The following is an 18191-nucleotide window of genomic DNA, read 5'->3' on the forward strand; positions in this document are numbered from 1 at the left end:
CTATAACTATCCTTTTTGAGTTTCTTTTCATGTCCTCTTGTTTTTCTTTTATCCCACTTTAATAGATCTTCTCTATCGAGGACTTCCATCCCTTTCATAATTCTGTAAATGGCCAGTAGATCTCCTCTTTCTCTTCTTTGTTCCAGGGTTGGTAGTTCCAGTTTGGACAATCTTTGTTTGTATGTCAATTTAGAGAGTGTTGGTGCCATCTTTGTCGTTCCTCTTTGGATTCTTTCTAATTTCTTTATATTCTTTTTTGTACTGGATGCCTAGTGTCGCAGCATACTCCAATCTTTGTCTTATTAGTGTGACTAATATTTTCTTTACCATTTCCTCATCCAAGTAGTTAAATGCCACTTTCATTGATCTTAGTAAATTGAAGGTTTCTCCGACTATTTTGTTGATATGCTTGTCTGGTGACATGTCTTTGCTGATAATTACTCCTAAGTCCCTTTCTGAGCTAACTTTTTTTATTTCCTTTGTACCAATTTTGTATTGCCCTGATATTCTATTTCTACTTTTCCCAAATTCCATTATACTACATTTCTTGATGTTGAAGTTCACTTCCCACTTTTGACTCCATTCCCAGACTTTATCCAGGTCTTTCTGTAGTGATTCACAGTCTTCCTGTGTGTGTGTGTATTTACCTAGTTGTATTTTACGGGACGAGAGCTATGCTCGTAGTGACCCGTTATCGTGTGTGTGTGTGTGCGCGTGGATATGCATGCGTGTCTTAGCACCAGAACCTACATTCGGGCAAAGACTCTGGCACGACCCAGAGGAGTCGTTCCGAGAGCAGGAAATCAGAGGTTACATAAACATAGACGAGAGCTCTCCCTCCTCCTCCTTCAGCAGCAGCAGCAACAGCAGCAGCAACTTACAGTCCAGCATGGCGAATAAGCTTGCGGCGAAAATGTTTGCGACTGCGGTGACGGCAAGGGTGTGATGGCGGCGGGAGAGAGGAGACCGCTACCTCCTCTTGGCACTTTCTGCTGGTGCTACTGCAGGAACGTCTCTTGGCGAGGTCAGTCTGTGGGGGGCATGCCCCTGGCCCTAAGCAGCAGCGTCCACGTTGCCTATGCCCGCCGGCCTGGGCGCCGCAGGGAGCGCTGAGGCACTCAAAGGGGAACCCGGCGCCCTTCGAACACTGGGGGAAGGGAAGCAGCAGCACCAGCAGCAGCAGCAACAGTAGTTCCTCGTAGTGACTGCAGCGCTGGTGTCGAGTACCAGCTGGTACGTGAGGATACCCATCAACACCACCCATATACAGCCGTCTGTGGTACACACGAGCGAATATACCCACCCAACCACCCACCCACACCCACGCACCTGCACACGCACGTAAGCACACACAAACTCCTCTCTTGGCACTGGAAATCCAAACGCAGATGCTGCTGTGTCTTATCTCCCGTGGCTACCAAGTCCGACGCCTCCTCCTCCTGGGGCCGCAGAGGGCCTGAGCATCGAGACCGAGGGCCTCCACTCTCACTGCCGACGTCGTCGTCGTCCAATTCCGATCACAGAGTAACTCGGGGCACAACACCAACACCGATCTCTGCCGCTGCCCCTTTTTTCCTTCCTGTCACCCGTCGCGCGCCTCGACGACGGTTCTCCGTTCGTGGTTCGAGAACTACTAACAACCGCGGCAGTCACGGCGGACAAGGCGAAGGAGGTGGGGGAGAAGGAAGAGGGAGAGGGAGGAGGAGGAGGAGGAGGAGGAGGAGGAGGAGGAGGGATGGGAAGAAGAGGAGAAAGAGGGACATGAAGGTGGTGGTGAAAAAAGAGTAGAAGGAGGCGAAGAGAGAGGAAAACAAGTAGAAGAGGAGAAAGACGAAAAATATGTAAATGGAGAGAAACGAGGTGAATGAGCAGAAAAGGGGATGCACGGGGAGGACGGGGAATGCAGGTGGAGGAAAAAGAGGAATGGAAGAGGAAACGGATGATGATGATGACGACAATGACGGCGACGACGAGGGGGAGGGGAAGGGGGAGGAGGAGTAGGTGGAGGAAAAAGAGGAATGGAAGAGGAAACGGATGATGATGATGATGACGACAATGACGGCGACGACGAGGGGGAGGGGGAGGGGGAGGGGGAGGAGGAGTAGGTGGAGGAAAAAGAGGAATGTAAGAGGAAACGGATGATGATGATGATGATGACGACAATGACGGCGACGACGAGGGGGAGGAGGAGTAGGTGGAGGAGGAAAGGAGGGAGGAAGAGGAAAGGACGAAGAGAAAAGGAGGAGGAAGAGGAAATGACGAGGAAGAGGAAAGGACGATGAGGAAAGGAGGAAGAAGAGGGAATGAGGACGAAGAGGAAATGTAGAGGAAGGAGAGGAGGAGAAAAGTAGGAAGAAGAGGAAATGAGGAAGAAGAGGATACAAGGAAGATGATGAAAGGAGGAGGGTGATGATGAGGGAGACGAAGAAAAGGGAGAGGAAGAGGGAGAGGGAGAGGAGGAAGTGGGAGGAGGAAGAGGGAGAGGAGAAAATGGGGAGGAAGAGGGAGAGGAGAAAATGGGGAGGAAAACTATGGGGAGAAATACGAGAATGAGATGATGGAGACGAGGTGAAAAAAGGAGGAGGAAGAAGAGGTGGAAGAGGAGGGAGGGTAGATGGGCAGCTGAGGGTCAGCAACGATACCGTTCATGCAAGAAAGACTGTGTTCGAGATCCAAGGCTTTTCCAAGGGTAGTGGGTATAAAAGGACCTCAGGCATACCAAAGGTGATGACAACGTTAACGTTGGTGGAGGTGGTGGAGGTGAAACAAGGTCTGAAGTATAGCGGCTGTGGAAGAGAATCGCACTTCATGAGCCCCTCAAACCTATAGATTTAGATTTTTCCAGAGCTGTCATTATTGTTGTCGCCGCCATCTATTTGTGGGACGACGACAGTCTGGACGAACAAGGTTTTGAACCTCCCAACCCCCACCCCCCACCCCCACCTCGTCCCAGCCGACCACCAGAGAGCGAATGTTGCTATAGCGATAACAGTCGGGACAGGGAAGGGGAGGAGAGTGAGAGCAAATGGGACACGAGTTAAGAGAAGAACGAGATCAAGATGGGGGGGGGGGAGAGGACGTAGGGTGAATAATAGGGGAAAGGGGGGAGAGGAGAGAAAAATGTAAGGGAAAGGAGAGGAATAGGGGAGAATGGAAGGGAGGAGAGAACGAATAGGAAGAGGAGGAGGAGGAGGAGGAAAGAGGAGGTAAGAGAATGGAGGTATAAGCGAAGGGAAGAGGATGAACGGGGGGGGGGGGATGAAACGGAGACGGGACGGGGGAGAAGGACGACAGAAACAGAGAGGGAAAAGGAATCACAGACGACGACGACGACGACGATGGCGGTGGTGGTAAGTGATGGACATGGAAGAGGGAGCATGAGGGAGGGAGAAGGGGGAGAGGAGGAGGAGGAGGAGGAGGGGAAGAAGTAGAGGGAATAGGAAGGAAAGGCGGGGGGAGGGGGTGAAAGGACGAGGATAGGGAAGGGAGGAAGAGAGGAGGGCGAGGAGGAAAGGTGGGGGGAGAGAGGGGGAGAGAGAGGGAGAGAGAGAGAGAGAGAGAGAGAGAGAGAGAGAGAGAGAGAGAGAGAGAGAGAGAGAGAGAGAGAGAGAGAGAGAGAGAGAGAGAGAGAGAGAGAGAGAGGGTGAAGCGAGGTGGAGGAAAGAGGAGAGAAGGATGGAAGAGAGGGAGAGAAGGATGGAAGAGAGGGAGAGGAGGGAAGAGTAGAGGGAGGGGAGGATGGAGGGGAAACAGGATGTGGGGGAGGAAGGACGGGAAGAGGGAGAAGGGGATGACGACGGTGGCGAGGGAGAGGAAGAGAAGGAAGGCGAAAAAAAGGGGAGGTGAAGGAGGAGGGGGAGGAGGAGGAATGATGATGATGAGGAGGAGGGATGATGATGAGGAGGAGGAGATTGAGGAGGAGATGGAGGAGGAGGAGGAAACTTAGGCTCCATGTATGGCATCATCGGCAACTCTCCGAGATGAAGACGACGCGCAGCATCCGCACTATTGATCTGCGCGAGTCTGCTCTCCCACGCGCGCCACCACGTGTAGTAAACATGCACGCACGCACGCACGCACACACACAACAACATACGCCACCGCCATCAAAAACCAAACTCAAATATCTACGCACGCACGCACGGTTTTGAACACATAATCCATATGATATGAGCCACTGTGAGAGAGAGATATACCACCAGTCTTGAATCACGTGTTAGACTTGTGACCGACAGCTATTACTCTCCCGGATGAGAGCTCACAACTCATATTCAACCCGATAAATGGTTTATGTTGTAACCTTATACATACAAATACACAACCTGCCCACCAGAGTTGGATTGCCAGCTCGCAGTGCATGGTTGCTGAATTTATTCAATGTTGGGAGGTACTCGAACTCTGATTGCTAAACTTGGGGTAGAGTTGGTGTGTATGCATTCACCTAATTGTAGTATACAGGGAAGGTGCAATGCTCACTGGGTCCCATCTACTCTCCAATTAATCATACCTATCCTAAAATCCATGTGCAGTTCCAACTTAATCTATATCTTTGATTTCTATTTATCATATTCACATCTTAATTCATTTATTGTTCCAGTTTGGGCTATATCTTCTAGGCCACTCCTAGTATTTTTGCATTTACACGAAATTTTGTATTCATCACATTGTTTAGATACGTAATCTTCCTTAATTTGTCCTCATTACCTCTTAAAGCCCCCCGCTATCCCTAATCAATGGATCTCTTCTGTCTATGTAGTCTTTGTAATGTAGTCAATGTAACCCTCTAGCAATCTGAATATTGTAATTATATCCCCTTTTCCTCTTCAGTCTTACAGAGTTGGCAGACACAGTGCTCCAAGTTTCTCCTTATATGCTGATAACCATTGTTGTTGCTGCCTTTTATATTCTCTCAATCTTGCTTATATCCCTCACTCTAGGTGGGGACCGTACCACTGGCACATATTCCAGTCTTGGATAGATCAAGGTTTCTACGAGTTTTTTCATCAAGTCTTTATCTGTATATTAAAAAGCCACTTTAATCTCCCGCAGCAGTCTGTATGTCTCTCCCACAATCTTGCTGATATGTTTGTCAGATGACAGGTTGTCTTTTATCAACACACTCGGATCTATCTCCTCATTTGCTTTTGTAATGGATTCACTTCCCAAAGAATAGATTAAAGATGGTCTTTAGGACCTGCAACCCATTTCCAGTACTTTGCATTTTTTGGTATTGTAACTAATTTTCCATTCTTGGATCCATGTGAAAATAGTGTTTAGATCTTTTTGCAATATTCTACAGTTGTTCTCATTTTTTCTTCCTCTCATGATTTTTGCATCATCTGTTTGTTGTATCTTTCATCATGTCCCTGACATAGTAAGAAATGTTATTGGTGCAAGCAGTGAACCTTAAAGAACTCAGTTGGTTATTGCTCTCCATCCTAACATCTTATCCCCATGAGGGAAACAACAATAACACAAAAAGAATGGATTAATTAATGAACCATGACATTAGGAAATCACATGGCATGGACAAAATTGCAAACTGGATACTAAAAGAATGTAAAGAACTAATGGACAAAATATACAACATAAGTTGCTCACTCAAAAAAGGAAAAATACTAAAAGACTGGAAAAATACCAACATTGTACCAATATATAAAGGAGGAAACAAAGAACCAACTAATTACAGACCAGTCTCCCTTAAAGCACTGTAGCCAAAATTTGTGAAAAAATGATCCAGAAAAGATGGATAAAACACCTGGAAGAAAACAATATAATAAACTTGAGACAATCTGGATTCAGACAGGGAAGATCATGTGCTACAAATTTAATCTGTTTCTACTCAAGACTAATAGATATAATACAAGAAAGGGCTGATTGTGCTTTCTTTGACTTACTAAAAGCCTTCAACAAAGTACCAGACAAAATACTATTTAAAGAATTGGAAAACATAGGAGCGATACAAGGTAACCTACTAAATTGGATGGAGGATTTCCGGAATGGTATAAATGTAGATTGAGAGAAGCGAGTAAATGCCTTGGGGGATTAAAAAGTGTAATGAGAAATAGACATTTAGGAATGGATACTAAAAGGAAATTGTATGGAGTGATTGTGCTGACAACACTGTATGGGGCAGAAATATGGAACATAAGAGAGGAGTTTGAATGTGTTTGAGATGAGGTGTCTGAGAAGTATAATAGAGGTTACTAGGCTGGGTAGAGTGAGAAATGAGGAGGTGAAGAGGAGAATGGGGGTAAAAAGGGAGTTGGAAGATAGGGTTGATGAAAGAGTATTGGGGTGATTTGGATACATGGAAAGAATGAGTGAAGAAAGACTAGTAAAAGAGGTGCGGAAGGAGTGAACATGAGGGGACATCCTAGGATGAGATGATGGATGAGGTAAAAGGGGTTTTGGGAAAGAGGGGAATGTCTGATGAGGAAGGATGGGAGAGGACAGAAGACAGAGGTGAATGGAGAATGGTTGCATATGGTTGTCATCATATCACTTCTCTCTTCAATCTTTCAATGTTGGCATACACAGTGCATTTAGTCTTTTCTCATATGGTTATCTTCCAAGCTGGGGACCAGTTTGGTTGCTGCCCTTTGTATTCTCTCATGGATCTATTTGATGTCCTTAGTGACTTTTTAAGTGAAAAGCCTGAAATGAAGCACCTGCTAACGATTGATGGTACAGCATTTGTGGATTACTTAGCAGATATCTATGAAAAACTTAACGTGTTGAATAAACAAATTCAAGGATAGTTGCAGTGGGAAAATGCTAAGAAAATGACCGTGATGAGTGAGGATAATGGAGGAGAAATAAGGAAGGATGAAATGAAGGCAGTGGTTAAGATGATGAAAGCAGGTAAGGCACCTGGTCTGGATGGATGCCATGCAGAATGTCTAAAAAAAGGAGGTACAGTGATGGTGGACTGGCTGGTGAGGTTATTCAATGTTTGTTGGAGAGAGGGTAGAGTGCCGGAGGACTGGAGGAGTGCCTGTATAGTTCCACTTTACAAGGGAAAAGGGGACAAGTGTGAGTGTAGTAGTTTCAGAGGGATTAGCTTGTTAAGTGTAGTTGGGAAGGCTTATGGGAGGATCTTGATTGAGAGGATTAGGAGAGGAACAGAGGGAGTAATTGGTGAGGAACAGTGTGGATTTAGGATGGGTAGAGGTTGTGTAGATCAGATTTTTGTGGTAAGACAAATATGTGAGAAAGCTATAGGAAAGGGGAAGGATGTTTTTTGGGCTTTTATGGATCTGGAAAAGGCTTACGACAGGGTAGAGAGGAAGGCACTGTGGGAGGTCTTGTGGATATACGGATAGGAGGAAAGCTTCTAGGAGCTGTCAAGAGTTTTTACGAGAGTAGTAGAGATTGTGTCAGGATTGGAAATGGAAAGAGTGAGTGGTTCAAGGTAAAGGTGGGACTTCATCAGGGATGCGTTGTCACCCTGGCTGTTCAATTTGTACATGGATGGGGTGGTGCGAGAGGTAAGTGCAAGGGTGGTGGGTCAGGGATTGGAGATGGTTAAAGAAATTGGAGAAAAGTGGGAGGTAAGCCACCTGTTGTTTGCAGAAGACACTGCACTTGTGGCAGGATCGGAGGAGGGATTGAGGAAGTTGGTGACAGAGTTTGGGAGAATGTGTGAAAGAAGAAAGCTGAAGATAAATGTGGGTAAAAGTAAGGTGATGAGATGTACAAGGGGTGAAAGTGGCAGCAGACTGGAAGTGAGCATTAAGGGAGAGCGACTGGAGGAAGTGGATAGTTTTAGATACTTGGGTGCAAATGTGGCAGGAAAAGGTGGAGTGGAGGTGGAGGTAGAATGTAGATTGAGAGAAGTGAGTAAATGACTTGGTGGATTAAATAGTGTAGTGAAGAATAGACATTTGGGAATGGATGCTAAGAGGAGACTGTATGAAGGAGTGATTGTGCCAACAGCACTGTATGGGACAGAAACATGGAACATAAGAGAGGAAGAGAGAAGGAGTTTGAATGTGTTTGAGATGAGGTGTCTGAGAAGTATGATGGGGGTTACTAGACTAGATAGAGTGAGAAATGAGGAGGTGAGGAGGAGAACAGGGGTGGAAAGGGAGTTGGGAGATAGGGTTGATGAAAGAGTATTAGGATGGTTTAGACGCATGGAAAGAATGAGTGAAGAAAGACTAGTAAAAGAGGTATGGAAGGCAGATATGGAGGGAGTGAACATGAGGGGATGTCCTAGGATGAGATGGATGGATGGGGTGAAGGGGGGTTTGGGGGAGAGGGGAATGTCTGTTGAGGAAGGACAGGAGAGGACATAAGACAGGGGTGAATGGAGAATGGTTGTATATGGATGATGTTGTGATGTGTGAGGTGTAATGGGTGGGGGGACGGGGGGGGGGGGAAGTAGAATGTGTGAGCAAAATTTGACTCAGCCCGAAGGGATTTCTCCCTGTCTTCTCCTTTTAAATATGGGGGGACGGAGAGGGGGGGTCACTGATTTAATAAAGCGGCCTTGCTGTGGATGTGCTGTGCCTTGCGACACTGCCTCTGACCCAGGGTTGTGGACAAGGTGCAGGGATGAACCGTCATCCAGGAGGTGCTAAGATGGGAGGGAGGGTGGAGGGGAGTGGAGTGTATTTAGGGATAGAATGGGTGGGAATGATTTTATGCCTTTTCTTTTTGGCTACCTCCCTTGTAAGGGGGAAAAAGCCTTAGTATATGTATGTACTGTCCACCTCACCCCAGGTGAACAGTACTTTAGTCAATCCCTGTTTACACATACACACACACATGTAAATCCAGATTAAAGATGGGAGGGCTTTAAGAGGGTCATGGAAGTAAATTAAGAAAGACCAAATGTTGAAAGGATGTGAAGAAATAAAATTTTCCATTAGAAATATATATATTTTACCTAGTATCTTACGGGAAAGGAAACTATGCTTGTGGTGTCCTGTCTTGTATTTCAGTGTCTAGTTTGCTCTTAAATTCATGTATAGTTTTTGCACACACTATTGTTTTATCCAGTTTGTTCCAGATATCCACCACTGTGTGGAAAACTTTTTTGTTCAGGTCTTTTCTATAACTATCCTTTTCGAGCTTCTTTTTATGTCCCCTTGTATTTCTCTTATCCCAATTTAGTAAGTCCTCTCTATCAAGGACGTCCATGCCTTTCATGATTCTGTAAATGATCAGCAGGTCTCCTCTTTCTCTTCTTTGTTCCAAAGTCTGTAATTTCAATTTAGCCAGTCTCCTCATATGACAGTTTTGAAAGTGTTAGGGGTATTTTCATGGCTGCTCTCTAGATTTTTCAATTTTCTTTATATTATTTTTGGTACTGAATCATAATGCTGCATTATACTCCAGTCTAGGCCTTATTAGTGTGACTAGTACTTTTTTAACCACTTCTTTGTCTAAGTAAAAACCACCTTTATTGATCTTAGCAAGTTGTAAGATTGTGGAATAGCATAGGTGATACAGCTTAAACTCAAACAATCCACGAGTTCAAATCTAAATGTAACTGGAAATTATATAGATTAAGTTGGAACCATACATGAATTTGAGTCTAAGTATGTTAGGAAATTAGAGAATAGGAGAGAGGACCCAATGGGCATTGCTCCTTTCCTGTATACTACAATTAGGTAAATACAGGGAATAATTTCCCTGGTATCACATGGTAATTAGCAGTGTGTTTTCGGCCATTTGCTATGTATATTTTTTTTATGAATTAGAGTTGCTGCAATGCAAATGGAAACATACAAGTTTATGGGTGATATCATTCACACTCAGCTGGCCCTGTAATATGACTTACTAAGCTAGCTGTGCCTGTGAAGTGCTGATATGAAAACAGGACATGCCTATAATGTACATACATGCACTTGTAAAGACTGCTGAGCCACACACTACATGCATGCTCCCAGCATGCACTGTTCTGTTCTGCCTGCTAACCGTGAAGTTGATACACAGTTCTACACACATGTACACATCATGCTAGTGGCTATACTTTGACCATCACGAGTACTGTTTTGATGCAGTGCAGTGATATGATGATGTATGCATCCATGTGGTTAACTAATTATATCCTTGCACATGCACTGTGTTGTTATTTACTACTCATGACCTGATCATTGATCATTCAATGCTGTGGATGTGGGAATATTCCAATTTTTTTTGTGGATTTTAGTGAGACATTGGACTTATTGTGACTTTGTATTCACTGATGTTTACATGTGATTTAAATTTTACCCTATGTGGATTTATTGTGGAATAACTGTATCTGTAATTATGTAGACTCTGAATTCATTATTTGACTCTGTCAGTGTCAAAACTGTCATCAATTTGTGTAGTTACTGTGGAAGGTTTGATTAAGGAGACAGACCAGAACAGGTAATGGATCAAGTATAAAGAAAGTGCTGGGAGATTAAATAAAATTAGGTGCAAGATGTGTGTGGCACATCAAGCAAGACTGAGATCACAACTTAATTTCAATCAGGCACTTTTCCTTTAAAGCCTAAACTGACACTCAATGCAATCTTCAAGAAAATACCAATAGGAGAAGCATTGGCTGGAGCATCAGGTGAGGAAGAGAAACAAGTAAACTCTTTGACATCACATAAACTATTGCTAAGGAAGAACTGCCTTTTACAAAGTACCCTGTTTTTATCGAGTTAGAGAAGCAACATGGTATTCTTTTAGGCTCTGTAATATACATATACACACACGAAACAAAATGTAGTGAGTTTATTGGTGTGAAATGCTGGTTACATTGAAGGAAGCTAAGTATTTTTCCATCATGGTTGATGGTTCTACTGATGCCAGTGTGACTGAGAAAGAACTTGTCTATGTTCATTTTGTGAATGATAAAACTGGTGAGGTCTAGTCAAACTTCTTTTGCCTTTCTCATGTTAAGCATGCTACAGCACAAGGTTTGAAAGATGGGCTGGAGGAAGTATACACTGATGTAGATGTCACTGAAGGGAAAGTTAGTCTGTATTTGTGCTGATGGGGCTGCAGTGAACATGGGTCACAGAGCAAAAAAAGGTTTGGTTACTCTTCTATGGAATGATGAAATGCCCTGGTTAATTGGGATACACTGTCTCAACCACGTACTGGAACTGGGAGCTAAAAATACCTTTGAGAATGCATACATGGATGGGATAAATGACATACTTTTGTCCTTATATCATGTGTATGAGAAGAGACCAAAACCCCAGCGAGAGTTGAGGACTTTGGGTGAGGTCATGGAAGAAGTTGTCACTAAGTCAAGGAGGGCTCATGGGACAAGATGGCTACAGCATAAGTCCAGGGCATTTACCTCCCTTCTGCGGTCATATTCAGTTATTGTTGCCCATCTTGAATCTATGGCAAGTGAGATTAGCAGCAGTCTTGACCAGTTTCAAGTCTGTGTTGCACATGCTGCTACTTTATGTTCTATTGTAGCCATTGGCAGTACTTTCCTGCAATCTTCATAGAGAATCAGTGGACCTTATGTTTGCCATGGGCGGTCTTGAGTCACTCCATGCTTCCACAGAAAACATTGAATCACTGCATGAGGACACAGAGGATGTCTCAGAACTGTCAAAGTTCCTCTGTGACATCACCTTTGAAGATGGCAAGTCTGAAGTGGAATACAAGAATGTCAAGTTGATCAATGCAAAGAGCTAAGTTTTGACTGCTTTCCACATCTCTAGAAAGACATATATGAAGAAGATCAGAGAATGTGTTGATACAAGATTCTCTAACTTCAATTCACAGGCTTTTCAAGCATTTAAGGTGCTGGATGCTAATACCTGGCCAAGGTTTCACTTGACCAGTTTGGTCAAAAGGAGCTTAGTTGGAGAAACCTTTGATTTACTAAGGTCGATGAAAGTGGCTTTTGACTATTTGGATGAGGAAATGGTAAAGAAAATATTACACTGATAAGACAAAGATTGCAGTATGCTGGGACACTATGGACACCTAGTATTAAAAAGAATATAAAGAAATTAGAAAAAAATACAAAGAACAACAACAAAGATGGCACTAACACACTCCAAATTGACATACAAACATTGTCCAAATTGGAACTACCAACTCTGGAACAAATAAGAGAAAGAGGAGATCTACTGACTATTAACAGAATTATGAAAGGAATGGAAGTCCTAGATAGAGATGATTTATTAAAGTGGGACAAGAAAAAAACAAGGACATGAAAAGAAACTCAAAAAGGATAGTTATAGAAGAAATCTGAAAAAGAATAGCTTTCCAAACAGAGTGGTGGATATCTGGAATAAATTAGATGAGGTAACAGTGTGTGCAAATAATATTTGAGAGGTTAAAAACAAACCTGATGCTGAAAGATACAAAGACGGTCACTACGAGCATAGCTCCCTTCCTGTATAATACAACTAGGTAAATACAGTATTTTAGCATTTCAAGAATTTTGATTCAGGAAGTCCAGCAAGTCCATTCAGACTGAATGAAACTCCTTCAAATCATACTGGAACTCAGTTCTGATGGACTTGCATAGCTCTGATGTTTGGAGAGCATTTGTCAAGGTTTCAACATGCTAGCAACCCAACCATGGTCTTCTCATCAGGGTCTTACCTTTCTTATCATCAATGCCAAGGTGGAGAGGGGATTCAGTACAATATGCCAAATTAAGACAGACCAGTGGTGTAGATTAAGTGCTCGCACTCTTAGATCATCTTATGAGGATCAGCATCAAGGGACCACCTGCCATTTGTTTAATCCACAATGTGCTGTCAAGAATTTCTTCAGCACATCTCACATACCAAATGTGCAAACCTATCAAGATAGCAGGAAGTTGCCATATCCCTTTAATGACTAAATGTGAGTACAGTACTATTACACCCACCTTAGTATACATTCATGTTGTCATTCTGTGCGAATTTGCACTGCAATTACAAAAAAAAAAAAAATTATGCAAAAATTATTTTGTATAGCAGTTCTACTATGCAAAGTTTTGGAAAAATATTATTCCCTGATATACATACATACATACATACATACCATGGGCTTTTTCCCCTTTACAAGGGAGGTAGCTAAAATCAAAGGCATAAACCCACTTCCATCTATTTCATCCCCACAAACTCCACTCCCATTCACCAACCCACCCTCCCTCTTTTCCTGACTCCTCCTGGATAATGGATCATCTCATCCTTGCATTTCACCCATTGGCCTGGGTCAGAAGCAATGGAGTAAGACACAGCACATCCACAGTAAGGCCATTTCATTTTATAGGTGACCCCCCCCTGCCTCCGTCCCCTCATGCAGAAAAACAGAAGATGGGGAGAAATCCCTTTGGGCTGCATCAGAATATCATTCACACATACCTGTAATCACTCCCTAACCCCTCCCCTATCACCCACCCACTCCCATGCATCACAGTATCATCCATACACAGCCATTATCCACCCACCCCTATCATGTCTTCTTCCTTCCTCAACAAATATTCCCCTTTCCCAATGTTCCTTTTTACCCCATCCATCCATCTCATCCTTGGTCACCCCCTCATGTTCATACCACCCACCTCTGCCTTCCACACCTCTTTTACTAATCTTTCTTCACTCATTCTTTCCATGTGTCCAAACCATCCCAATACTCTTTCATCAACCCTATCTCCCAACTCCCTTTCCACCCCCATTCTCCTCATTTCTCACTCTATCCAGCCTAGTAACCCCTATCATACTTCCTCTTCTATGTTCCATGTTTCTGCCCCAGTGCTGTTGGTACAATCACTCCTTCATACAAAGGTTGGATAATTATACTTTTTCTGGGTTTACAGGAGAAGGTGGAATTTTAGGTAGAGGTGTGGATTTGGATAGAGAACCTAGTTACAAAAAACCTTTATGAAATAGGGATATTACTGAGTTGTTGGGTGAACTAATAGAATTGAAAAACGAGCACAGGGCAATGCACAAAAATATAACTAAACTTATACGAAGAACTAATGAAGAGACCAACAAGGAGCGTGATAATCTGAAAAAGAATTAAATATGATCAGAAATGAGAACGAGAGAATGAAAAATGAGGATATATACAAAAACGAGGCCTTAAAAAAAAGAAGTGAGAGAGCAAATTCAGGCAGTGACTGAGAAAGTGGGAGAAACAATCAAGGAGACTGATCACCAAGAAATAAGAAAAAAGATCAGTGGAAAGTGGAACAAGAAAATCAAAAGTTAACTTTCTAAGAAATAGTACAAGTGGAAGAAAATGCCAAAGAAATGGTAATCGAAGTAATTAAGGAAAAAGAAAATTGAGTCAGAGACACAGTGGATAAAAAGAGTGCATTATAGATTATGGTATTAAAGAAAAACATAATATACCTAAATATCAAAAAGAAAAAAAATGAAAGAAATTGCTAAAGCAATTCTGGAGATACAAGAAGAGGGACAGGCTATGGACAAAGAAATTGAGGAAGTGCATAGGATGGGAAAATACTCTAAAGGAAATATAGGCCATTAAAAATAAAACTGAGGTCTCAAATGATGGCAGAAATACTGTCTAAAACAACAAAACTAGTAAATAGTGAAAATTACAAAAATGTATGGATAAGAAAAGAAATGAGTGATGAGGACAAAGATAAAAGGCACTTAGTAATGAAGCAAATGAAAAAAAAATTAAAAAAGAATGGAGACTGAATAGAATGAGTTTATTTTATTTTATTTATTTTTATCTATTTTTGTTTTATTTGAGAGTGCTGGACCTGAGGCTGAGAAAATGTTTTATAAAGATAATAATAATAATAATAATAAATAGATAAAAAAGGAAACATAAAAGACAGAAAAGTACAAGAAAGGAAAATATTAAAAATAGCATATGATACGAACATAGACGGCATGATTTCAGGACTGAATGAATTAAATGACTATCTGGCAGGACTGGACGAGTGCCTGTATAGTTCTACTTTACAGGGGGGAAGGGGACAAATGTGAGTATTGTAATTTCAGTGGGATCAGTTTGTTGAGTGTAGTTGGGAAGGCATACGGGAGGGTTTTAACTAAGAGGATTAGAAGTAACTGGTGATGAGCAGTGTGGGTTTAGGAAACGTAGTGGTTGCATGGATCAGATTTCTGTGGTAAGACATGTGTAAAAGCTTTAGTAAAAGGTAAGAAAGTTTTTTGAGCTTTTATGGATTTGGAAAAGGCTTATGACAGGGTGGACAGGAAGGCACTGTGGGAGGTTTTGTAGATAGATGGGATTGGGGGAAAGCTGTTAAAGGCAGTAGAGCCTATGTTAGAATTAGAAATGTAGAGAGCGAGTGATTTGCAGTACAGGCGAGACGTGTTATGTCACCATGGCTGTTCAATATGTACATGGATGGGGATGGTGCAGGAGCTAAATGCGAGAGTAATGGGCAGGGAATTGGAGACGGTTAAAGAAAATGGTGGAAAGGGAGAGGTGATCCAGTTGTTGTTTGCTGAAGACACTGCGATTTGGCAAGGTCAGAGGGGGATTAAGGGAACTGTGGAGTTTGGGAAGGTATGCAATAGAAGAAAGTTAGAGATAAATGTAGGTAAAAGTAGGGTGGTGAGATATACAAGAGGAGAGGATGGCAACAAACTGGAAGTTTTAAAGGAAAGAGGTTGGAGGATGTAGATAGCTTTAGGTACTTGGGGGTACATGTGGCTGGAAAGGAGGGGGGAGTGGAGGTGGAGGTAAACTGTAGATTGAGAGAAACAACTAAGTGCCTTGGGGCATTTAGGAACGGATGCAGAGAGATCATATGAAGGGGCGATTGTGCTAACAGCACTGTATAGGGCAAAAGCATGGAATTTAAGAGAGGGAGAGAAAAGTTCAAATATGTTTGAGGTGAAATGTCTTAGAAGTATGATAAAGGATACAAGGTTGGATAAGAGTGAGAAATGAGGAGGCAATGTGGAGAGTGAGGGTGGAAAAGGAGATGGCAGATAGGATTGATGAATTTTGAGATGGTTTGGACACTTGAAAGAATGAGTAAAGAAAGATTAGTAAAAGAAGTGTGGAGAGCAGAAGGGGATGGAGTGAACATGAGGGAGCAACTGAAGAGATGGATGTTGTGACTGGAGCGTTGAGCTGGAGTGGGATGCCTGTTGAGCAGGGAAGGGAGAAGGCAGAAGATCAGGGTGAAAGGCAAATGGCTGTATATAGATGATACTGTGATGCAAGGGAGTGGGTGGGGTATGGGGCGCTAGGGAATGGTTATGTGTGAATGATATTTTGATGCAGCCTGAAGGGATTTCTCCCCCATCTGCTATTTTTCTGCATGAGGAGGTAGAGAGAGGGGGCACCGATTAAGTGAAGCTGCCTTGTTGTGGATGTGCTGTGTCTTGCTTCTGACCCAGGGCAGGGAGAGGAAAGGGTGATGGGAGTGGAATGGGTGAGGATGAAATAGGTGGGGGATGTAGATAGCTACCTCCCTGGTAAAGGGTAAAATGCCCTTAGTATATTGAATATATATATTTATATATATATATATATATATATATATATGTGTGTGTGTGTGTGTGTGTATACAGGTAAACGTCGACTTACGATGGCCGCGACTTACGATTGTTCGACTTTACGATGACGACGACAACAATATGATAATTTAACCCCTTCCATACGGTGCCGCACACGTAGGCGTCATGAGGAGCAAGTGGATTCGCGACGCTGCCATATCGGCGTCTTGATTATATTTATTGTAGTCGCCCCTGTGTTTTTACATTCTCTCAAATGTACCCTGAATCCCATTCTCTGTGGTTTTCAAAATTCGCGGGTGAAAGAGAGAACGATCGATATAAGCGGTGACTATATTTTATGCCAGTATTATTACGTCACGTCGTACGGCTGGCATTGGCTGCTGCCCGCGAGATTTAAGTTCCGTACTGAAAATACATATTATAGTGTTTGAATATGGTAAAAAGGATAAAAATAATTAAATAAACTACTGTACATGTTTAATAGGCTATATTCAGTATCTCTGGTGGTTAATATACAGGTAGGCTAGGTACAGTGACCACGGAACAGAGTGATACACAAATTGGGGATCCACTTATGATGAAATCATCTTACGATGGCTCTATCGAAACCTAATGCCATCGTAAGTCGACGTTTACCTGTATATCTAACTATAAAAAAATACATATATATATATATATATATATATATATATATATATATATATGTATTTACCTAGTTGTATTTTACGGGAAGGAGAGCTATGCTCGTGGGGTCCCGTCTTCATATCTCATTTTATCTAAACTATTTTTAAATTCATGTATTGTTTTTGCACACACCACTTTCTCATCTAACTTGTTCCAACTGTCTATTACTCTGTGAGGAAAGCTGTTCTTTTTCAAATCTCTTCTATAGCTGTCTTTTTTTATTTTCTTTCCGTGTCCTCTTGTATTTCTGTCATCCCATTTTATCAGATTCTCTCTATCAGTAATTTCTATGCCTTTCATGATTCTGTAAATAGCTATCAAATCTCCTCTCTCTCTTCTTTGCTCTAGTGTCTGTAGTTCAAGTTTTTCTAGTCTCTCTTCATATGATAGTTTTGAGAGTGTTGGTGCCAGTTTTGTAATTGCTCTTTGTATTCTTTCAAGTTTTTTTTATACATTTTTTTGTACTTGGTGACCATATCGTTGCTGCATATTCCAATCTTGGTCTTATCAGGGTGATTAGGATTTTCTTCACCATTTCTTCATCCAGGTATGTAAATGCAACTTTGATCGTTCTTATTAGATTATAAGTCTCTCCGAAAATCTTATTTATATGTTTCTCAGGTGACATATTATTCATAACAATGACTCCCAGGTCCTTCTCATTTTCTACTTTTTTTATTCCTTCTTCTCCCAATTTATATGCTCCTGTTATTCTGTTTTTGCTTTTTCCAAATTCCATTATACTACACTTTTTTGTATTGAACTCCATCTCCCATTTCCTACTCCATTCTTGTACTTTATTTAGATCTCTCTGTAGTGATTCACAATCCTCTTCAGTTTTCACTCTTTTCAGTAGTTTTGCATCATCTGCAAAGAAGCTCATATAGCTTTCTATTCCTTCATCCATATCATTAATATATATAGCAAACATTATTGGGGCCAGAACTGTTCCCTGCGGAACACCGCTTATTACTTCATCCCATTTTGAGTGCTGGTTTCTTATCACTACTCTCATTTTTCTTTCTTGCAAAAAGTCCTCCATCCAATTGAGTAGCTTGCCCTGTATTCCTCCTTCAGTTTCTA

The 18191-nt window shown here is 42.2% G+C and overlaps 1 protein-coding gene across 4 annotated transcripts in view; it reads right to left on the bottom strand.

Moving 5' to 3' along the window:
• LOC143033456 (protein ST7 homolog) overlaps positions 1-18191 on the bottom strand; it is a 117703-nt gene that overhangs the window by 78283 nt on the left and 21229 nt on the right. Inside the window, exon 1 of one of the 4 annotated variants that reach the window (XM_076198922.1) lies at positions 882-1022. The exons of the other annotated variants lie outside the window; for them this stretch is intronic. Within the exon in view, the coding sequence (XP_076055037.1) occupies positions 882-891 (10 nt within the window). The 5' untranslated portion in view covers positions 892-1022. Of the gene's footprint in view, positions 1-881; positions 1023-18191 lie in introns of those variants that run through there. 4 annotated transcript variants of the gene reach the window in all.

This window comes from Oratosquilla oratoria, chromosome 15, assembly GCF_046742065.1.
Source record: "Oratosquilla oratoria isolate Oo_2021 chromosome 15, ASM4674206v1, whole genome shotgun sequence".
NCBI classification, from domain to species: Eukaryota; Metazoa; Arthropoda; class Malacostraca; order Stomatopoda; family Squillidae; genus Oratosquilla; species Oratosquilla oratoria.